The sequence below is a fragment of the Marmota monax genome, unplaced genomic scaffold (assembly GCF_021218885.2).
Source record: "Marmota monax isolate L192 unplaced genomic scaffold, Marmota_monax_Labrador192_F-V1.1 WCK01_AAM20220418_F8-fsc00081, whole genome shotgun sequence".
NCBI classification, from domain to species: Eukaryota; Metazoa; Chordata; class Mammalia; order Rodentia; family Sciuridae; genus Marmota; species Marmota monax.
In genome coordinates, this window is record NW_026695234.1 from 1,056,288 (window position 1) to 1,065,786 (window position 9,499).

Here is a 9,499-nt window from a genome sequence, read left to right on the forward strand (position 1 = left end):
GTTTCCCTCTTCCAGTTTCCTATTATGTTGGAACCTTGGGAACTCACACTGAGATCAAGAGAGTGGCAGAGGAAAAGGTCACTTTGCCCTGCCACCATCAACTGGGGCTTCCAGAAAAAGACACCCTAGATATTGAATGGCTGCTCACTGATAATGAAGGAAACCAAAAAGTGGTAAGTATACACCTTGGCTAGAGTCTGCCCTCTCCCTTGTCCCCCTACTTTGGTCTTTCCTCAATCTTCCTGTCTTTTTAATTTGGTATGAAAAAGCTTGGATCGCTTTTTCATCTCCACTTATAGTTGAAAGACTTTATGTATAAAACTAGAGAGGGTCTGGGGTTGTGGCTAAGAGGTAGAGAACTCACATAGCATGCATGAAGCACTGGGTTCCATCCTCAGCACCTCATAATATGATGCCCACATACATAACTGGCCAGCAAGAGAACTGATATTGGTTCTGGAGTTGGAAAATAAAAGAGCATGCCCTAGGTTTTTGGTACTCAATTTGAGTAGGACCATGAAGGACATCTAGTTTCCCATACTTCTAGAGGTGAAAATGGTACTCATAGTGCTCTGAGGATCCACTGGGGCTGCCTGTAATAAGAGAATGACAACTAAGTAACCTACCATTGTTATTCTTCCTGCCTTGTCTCCCATGCAGCCACAGTTCAATCAGGTTCCTACTATAACTACTATTCTCACCTCTGTTACTCTGTTTTGTTTTTGTACCAGACATTGAACCCAGGGGTCTTTACCACTGAGCCACATCCCCAGCCCTTTTAAAATATTTTATTTAGAAACAAGGTCTTGCTGAGTTGCTTAGGGCCTTACTAAATTGCTGAGGCTAGATTTGAACTTTTGATCCTCCTACCTCAGCCTTCTGAGCTATTGGGACTACAGGCAGGCACAACCTCACCCAGCACTCTGACTTTTTGTTATTGTTGTTGTTGTTGTTTTTGAAAGTGTATATTTTTGTTTAGAAGTTTGTGATTTTAAAAAATCTGTGACCCAGTGTTATGGTTTGGATATAAGGTGTCCCCCCAAACCTCCTGTGTTGTGAGGTGAAATGCTTAGTTTGTGAGAGCTGTAACCTAATCAGTCTATACTGGTTTGAATGGACTGACTGGGTGGTAACTGTAGGCAGGCGTGGCATGGCTGGAGGAAGTGGGTCACTCGAGATGTGCCCTCCTCCTGTGGCCCCTTTCCCTCTTTTTCTTCTTCCTGGATGCCGTGCCTTTCACCATGAACTTGGTAAATACTCTTTTCACTATACTTGAGTCACGTTCCTGAGTTCTTTCTGACTAGGCCTGATTTGGACTTCCTCTTCTGTTCTTCTTTCCTTCACCATGCCCTTCCTCTGTAATATTCTGCCTCATCTTAGGCCAGAGCAATGCAATTGGCCTACCATGAACTGAACCTCTGAGCAAAATAAACTTTTCCTCCTTTAAGTGGTCCTTGTTGGGTATTTTGGTCACAGCATCAAAAGCTGACTTAGGAAAACTGATTTTAGAATTTTCTTCTTTATTTCAGAGCTTTGCTTCTTTCCCTGGTTAAAAAAAAAAATAGAAATTTTCCTTTCCCACTCTATATCTATACTACTCATTTTATAAGATGATTTATGCTATAAGAAGCCAAGGTTTTTCACTAACAATAAATTTTAGAATCACTGCTGGAGTTTAATCTGCTTAAGTAGCTGTCTACATCACCTTGTTATTTTGATTCTGATTGTCATTTTGTTCTCAGTGTACATCATCTTGAGACGATGTATACTCTGTAGAACAAGGTCACCTTAACCTGAATAAACCTTAACATGCTTATTCCAACAACTTCTTGGTCAATCCTAGACATGATATTCTCAGTTCCGAATGAAGTTAATAAGAGCCATGTTCCTATAGTAAAAATCCAAGAACTTGGTAAATACTCTTTTCACTATACTTGAGTCAAGTTCCTGAGGTGTTTCTGACTAGGCATGATTTAGACTTCCTCTTCTGTTCTTATAAAATCCATTTTGAGCAAGAGTCCTGCCAAGTCAGTTCAGTGATAAATTCTTATCCTTGATGTCTAACCACCTTCAATGTCTTATCACCTGGTCTGTCTTTAACAATAACCCTTTCAAGCATTGAGTCAAAGACTTTCTTACTCCTAATATTTCTTCTTATTAATTTTCCATCCATTCACCTCCACCCTACCCCTTGTATAAACTACCCTTGTTCTTTTTGGAGTCAGAGTTGAGCACAATCTCCCCATTCTATGACCCCATTGCAATGGTCCCTATACCTATTGCCATTGCCCCCTTGAATAAAGTCTGCCTTACAATCTTTAACAAGAATCACTGAATAGTTTCTTCTTTAGCAACTCTACAATCTAATTTTCATCTAGGTTTTTACATTTTTTTTAAGAGAGAGAGAGAGAGAATTTTTTAATATTTCTTTTTTAGTTTTCGGCGGACACAACATCTTTGTTTGTATGTGGTGCTGAGGATCGAACCTGGGCCGCACGCATGCCAGGCGAGCGCGCTACCACTTGAGCCACATCCCCAGCCCCTAGGTTTTTACATTTGATCTAAAAAAAAAGACTTGCTTGGTTATTGGTTACATAGGCAAGTGAATATATGGGTAAAGAGTTAAGCTGATTTGAAAGGCACTGATAGAACTTTAAATAGGTCAAAATTCCCTATTTATCTTCACTGACAATTTATAGTAAGGATGGTCATTGATTTAATTTACAGTAAAATGGTCATTTATTCAGTCATTCAGATCACACAAATTTATTTAGCACTTACTGTATGCCACACTAGAATACAATAATAAAGAAGCTATCATAATCCCTGCCTTCTGGGGGGCCTCCAGGAAAGACATTCAATAGTTGGGAAGGAAGTCAGGTGTGGGGGGTGCATGCCTATAATCCCAGCAACTTGGGAGGCTGAGGCAGGAGGATTACAATTTCAAGGCCAGCCTCAACAACTTAATGAGACCCTAAGCAACTTAGCAAGACCCTGTGTCCAAAAAATAGGGGATATAGCTCAGTTGATAAGAGTGTTTATCTTGCATGCACAAGGACCTGAGTTCTATCCCTAGCACCAAACAAACAAAAAAACAAACCAAAAAAAAAAAAAAGACTGGAAATGTTGCTCAGTGATAAAGCACCCCTATGTTCAATTCCCAGTACCAAATAATAATAATCATTATAATTTGGAAGAGAGGGAAGGTGGAAGAATGGATGAAAGGAAGAAGGAATATTAACTACATGCCAGATAAAAATCTGTTTATTACCTTTTATCTCATTATTTTCAATCCTCATGATGAGGATTTTATTAGGTAAATTTTACAAATAAGGAACTGAACCAGGTGTGGTGGTGGGAGCATATACCTATAATCCCAACAACTTGGTAAATTGAAACAGAAGGATCACAAATTCAAGGTTAGCTTCAGCAACTTAGCAAGACTCTAAGCAATTTAGCAAAACTCTCAAAATAAAAGATTAAAAAGACTGGGTAAAGCTTAGTGGTAAAGCACCACTGAACTCAATCCTTAGTTCAAGAACTAAATAAAAACCAAAAATAAATAAGGAACTGAATCATGTTTTTTTGCATGAGTACACACATACTGACACAAACACACACAAAATGAGCAAATTGCCTAAGGTAACCTATTTGCATGTTTAAATTGGACACTCTGACATTGGTTTTTGGGTTGTTAACCACTATCTTTATTGTTATTATTATTATTATTAGGTACCAGGGATTGAACTCAGTGGCACTCGACCACTAAGCCACATCTGCAGCCCCATTTTGTATTTTATTTAGAGACAGGGTCTTACTGAGTTGCTTAGCACCTCACTTTTTTCCTGAGGCTGGCTTTGAACTCTCGATCCTCCTGTCTCAGCCTCCCAAACCACTGGGATTATAGGCATACACCACCATGCCTGGCTACTATTTATATTATTTTTAAATGATTTGGAAGTATGACATGTGTCATATGGAAAATAAAGAGAATATAGGTAGGAAATTATTCTAGGCAGAACTAATGCTGCATATCCCTGGTGCAGGAAATTATTTGGCATTAGTGGAACTTATCAAAGATTAAAAATCAATTTAGGGTCTGGGGCTGTTGCTCAGTGGCAGAGCACTTGCCTAGCATGTATGAGGCAAATAAAATAAAGGCATGCTGTCCATCTACAACTGCAAAAAATATATATTTTTTAAAATTTAAAAAATATAAAAGTCAATTTAGTCAGATTTAATAAAAACACGTGCACTCTATAGCAAAGGAACTAGTTGAAAAAAATAAATGTGTAAAGAGACAATTTCAAAACAAAGTGACAGCTGGGCGTAATGGTGCACACCTGTAATCCCAGCGGCTTGGGAGGCTGAGACAGGAGAATTGCGAGTTCAAAGCCACCTTCAGCAACAGGGAGGCGCTAAGCAACTCAGTGAGACCTGTCTCTAAATAAAATATAAAAAAGGGCTGGGGATGTGGCTCCGTGGTCGAGAATCCCTGAGTTCAATCCCTGGTAACAACAACAACAAAAGCGAAGTGACAATCATCATGACAGAGATAAGCAGTGTTCCACAGATGTTCCTTAACTTATAATAGAGTTATATACCCACAATTTTAAGTTGAAGATTGGAAGTTGAAAATGCATTTAATACTGCTAACCTACCAAACATCCTTGCTTAGCAAGATCGTGAGCTATAGAGTCTCAGTTGTTTCCCTTGTGATCACGTGGCTGACTGGGAGCTATGGCTTGCTGCTGCTGCCTTTCGTCTCAAGGGAGTATCATACTACATGTCACTAGCCTAGTAAAGGATAAAAATTTCAACTTTGAAGTACAGTTTCTATTGAAGCCCTCATAAAATCAGGGCTGGGGTTATGGCTCGGTGGTAAAGCCCTTGCCTAGCACATGTGAGGCACTGGGTTCGATCCTCAGCACCACATAAAAACAAATAAATAAAATAAATGTATTGTGTCCATCTACAACTAAAAAAGTATTTTTTTAAAAAATCATAAAATCAAACCAGTATAAGTTGCGGATTCTCTGTACATGAAGACAGTCCCCTCCCCCCTTACTACAAGAGATACATTCCAAGACCTCCAGTGGATGCCTGAGACCACAGATAGTACAGAATTCTGTATATACCAATTTTCTTCCTATGCTTACAGACCCAAATTTAGGGCCTTTTCCATCTTAACTAAGCACTGTGGCCATAAGTTTTGCAGTTTAAGGTGCTACAGCAAAATTAGCATGAATTTCTTTTCCCATCTTCAGCATTTCACAGATAAAAATGTATTCCTACCATAAATTTTAGTAATCTCAGTACATGATTCTTTTTATTTATTGAGAACCTTTACCTTTTCAATTAAAGGAAGCACTTTATGTCTTCTCTTTGGCATATCCAAGTTCCCAGCATTTCTGCTCTTGTGCTTTGGGGTCATAAAATAAAGGCTACTTGAATATAAGCACTGAGAAACCTCAACAGCTGTATAATAACAGAGATAGTTACTAAGTGACTAACATTGGGAATCTCTATAGTGTGAACAGGCTGGATAAAGGGACGATTCACATCCTAAGCAAGAGAACAGGACTGCAGAGATCTCATCATACCTCTCAGAATGGTACACAATTTAATATTTTTTTACAGCGATTGATAGCAGGTAATAAAACTGCAGAGAGCTAAACCCCAGGACTGGGGATGTAGCTCAGTGGTAGAATGCTTGCCTAGCAGAAGACTCTGTCCAATCCCCAGCAAAGGAAGGGAGGGAATGAGGGAGGAAGGAAGGAAAGGAGGGAAGGAGGGGAAGATTAGGAAAGAATGCAAGCAAAACCTGGATAAGAGAGGATTACTATATAAAGGAAGAGCCTTTGGCCAAGACTAATTGGAAGAGGGGAGAGGTCAAGAACAGCTTCCTGTAAGTATGCATAGCTTATCTAAACTTGATAGAAGGAACTGCCTTAAAGGAATCATAAAAGCATAAACACAAAGGATAGGAAATCATAAGCAGCTAGTGCGGATGGAGTATAAGGTATGAGCCCATAGAGGCTGCAGGCCAGCACATGGAAGATTTTGTGTGCCATAGCAGAAAACTTAGAATTGTTCCTATAATGTCATGAAGTTCTTGAAGGATTTTAAGAATGTAAGGGACATATCTGCATTTTAGGGTGATCACTCTGACAATGTTTGGCATACTAATTTAAGGGAGATTCAACTAAAAACAAGATCAGTTGAATAATTTCATCCTATACAACAAAGGCTTACACGTCAGTCATGAGTGGTTGGGATCTCAAGACAGGGATAATAAATAGTGGATAAAGTTGACAGAACTTTATGAATGCCAAGGTGTTGAGAATAGAGTGAGGGTGACTGAGAAAGAAAAGACAGGACGGGTTGGAATAGATGTGATGCTTAAAGTAGGCTAACCAATGACGCAGATCCCCAGTTTAGCTTTGCATTTCAAATTGAAAAGAAATGTATTCATCTCTTTTGTCTAGAATGCTCAGAGTAGGCAGGGACCATCTGGGGGTGGGTAGGCAGTCTCAGGAACCTTTGAATTGTAGCTTTGGTGTCTTGGCCACTAGAACTCTGGAGCTTTCGTACAGGTTCTAGGAATGGAAACACAACGAAATTTCTAATATAAGAGTGATCACTTCCCCAAAAGTTAGTCCAGACCACACAACAGAAATCTTGTTTTCAGATTGAGAAATTAGAACAGAGATGTTCCAATTTTCATGCCTACCCTTGTGTACTTCACTCTTTCACTCTTTTCTTTGGCTTTGAGCAAGAAAAATCCTGGTCTAAAACAGAGAGAGACCTACATTTATCTGCATTCAAAACAGTTTTACAATTGCTACACCGACCACAGCACAGCAGAGCAACTGCCAGAAAGTTGAGCTGATCCATCTGTTCCATACAAGCCTAACAAATTGTCCTGTCCTCCAGGAATGCCATAAAACAAACAGCCCACAACAACTGTAATTCATATATTTAATTTTTTTTTTGCTTGCTTGCAAAAGAATTAAATTGATGTTGTTTTTCCATCATACTGCAATTAACAAGTTAGTCTCAGCACTATCTTTCTTACAATTAAAAACAAAATAAAGCCAGGCGCAGTGGTGAACACCTGTAATCCCAGCAACTCTGAAGCCTGAAGCAGGAGGATTACAAGTTTGAAACCACCCTCAGCAATTTAGCAAGACCTTTGGGAGACCCTGTCTCAAAGTAAAAACTAAAGAGGACTGGGAATGTAGCTCGGTGGTAAAGTGCCTCTGGACTAAGTCCCTCATATTAAAAAATATGGGGGCACACACCTGTAATCCCAATGGCTCCAGAGGCTGAGACAGGAGGATTGTGAGTTCAAAGCCAGCCTCAGCAATGGCAAAGTGCAAAGCAACTTAATGAGACCCTGTCCCTAAATAAAACATAAATTAGGGCTGGGGATATGGCTCAGTGGTCAAGTTCCCCTGGGTTCAATGCCCGGTACCCACCCCCCAAAATACACACACACACACACACACACACACCACATGTATATAGAAAACCAAGAAGCAAACAAGCATCTGGGATCCAAAGTGTGTCCCAAACAAATTGAAACAAAAAGAAAAATCCTAAAAATAAAACAAAACAAAAAATATTGCAAGGCCGTAACTGAAGTGTGAGTGAAAACCTCATCAGAAGTGTGAGTGAAAACCTCATATTTAAAATGATTAATTATAAGATTGTCTTACAATTTAATTTATGCTTTCCAAAATGCTAGATGCTTACTGTATGTTATCTGTTCTTTTTTTTTTTCCCCCATTAAATATTGGGAAGGGATTTTGGGGAGAAGAAAGAAAAGCAGACAGAATCAGGCCTACTTGAATGTACTAACCACTGTGGTTGAGACTTGCCCCATACACTAAAGCTTGAAGGAGGGAGTCACCATTCTAATTGAGAAAACCGGTGAGCCTACATACAAAAGATCTATAGGTGTTTTTCAGGCAAAAATAGAGACATTTTGATACTGAAAGCTCAGTCTTTGTCCAATGTTAATCCAATAACAAGGACATGATTTTTGAGAAAAAGAAAAAAGAAGTTTTATATCTTTGCTAACAAAAGAGAACACACAATGGACTCCTGTCCCAGAGGCTGTGATTTTAACTGTCAGGGGAAACAGTGGGCTTTTAAAGAGGGATTACAAAGGTTACACTCCAGTTGTGCCCTGTCAGGAGTCATAATTCTTTTGTAATCTTGAGAGAGAGCCATTTCTTGAACCACTGGTGCCAGTCCTAAAGGCTGGATTCCTGCATTCCTGAAATCCTTGAGCTGAAGGACAGATAACTGCCTAGGCTGGAAAGGTTAATCTTGCTTCCCCCATGGTGAGGTAGGGGGAAAAGCAGAAGAGAAAGGAAAAAAGAAATGTCAGTTTTAAAATTATATTCACAGCATGAAGTGGACCCCTGTTATAATTTCAGAAGACTGAATGATCAAACCCCAAAACACACCAGAGGACATTGTTCAGAATAAAGAAACATGAGGTTTGAAAACTAGGTGAAAGCAAAGAGATGTGAGGGCAGGGGTCAAAGGTAAGCTGTGATCCAGATTGCACTGGACCCCACATATACCATTGGTAGGTGCCTCCTGAACATCATTTCATGCTAAGAAATATTCTGAAAAGTATAGTAAGTGCATTTAGTTGAAAACTTATCCTTAAACAAAACATCAAAACAGATAGTTTGTCTTGAATTTCTGCGTTCTTTTCAATAGTAGCTGCAAGTTATAGATAAGTGGAGAGGGAGAGCTGCATGTTTGGGGGAAGAGGACAAGAAGAAGGAAAGGGACTCATCTCTAGAAATCTTGGGTTCAAATCCAAGTTCTGAAATCCATCTTGGGGAAGGGCATTCACCTTTTAGAATCTAAAAGATTTAGCAGGGCATGGTGATGCAAACTTATAATTCCAGCAACTCTGGAGACTGAGGAAGGAGGATCACAAGTTTGAGGACCCTCAGCAACATAGGGAGACCCTATTTCAAAAATAAAATATAAGCTGATGGGCTGGGGATATGGCTCAAGCAGTAACACGCTTGGATGTGGCTCAAGCAGTAACACGCTTGCCTGGCATGCGCGGGGCGCTGGGTTCGATCCTCAGCACCACATAAAAATAAAATAAAAAAAGATGTTAAAAAAAAAATATATATATATATATATATATATGCTGGGTACAGTGGCACACTCCTGTAATCTCAGTGGCTCTGGAGGCTGTGGCAGGATGATTTGGAGTTCAAAGCCAGCCTCAGCAATTTAGAGAGGCCCTAAGCAATTTAGCAAGATCCTATCTTTAAATAAAATAGAAAAAAGGACTAGGAATGTGGCTCAGTGGTTAAGCGCCCCTGGGTTCAATCCCTAATAACAAAAAAAAAAAAAAAGATGCAAATGATTTTTGGCCAAAGAAGATATAAATCCCTTTTAGACCCATTTCTCATTGGAACCGGTTTAATGTCTCATTGGTTATTAAAATCTTTGACAT

General features: G+C 39.4%; 1 protein-coding gene across 2 annotated transcripts in view; it reads left to right on the forward strand.

Annotated features, from left to right (window-relative positions):
* Clmp (CXADR like membrane protein) overlaps positions 1 to 9,499 on the forward strand; it is a 95,672-nt gene that overhangs the window by 71,358 nt on the left and 14,815 nt on the right. For both annotated transcript variants that reach the window (XM_046438626.2, XM_058577092.1), the window contains one exon: positions 16 to 173. In XM_046438626.2, the coding sequence (XP_046294582.1) occupies positions 16 to 173 (158 nt within the window). The remainder of the gene's footprint in view (positions 1 to 15; positions 174 to 9,499) is intronic.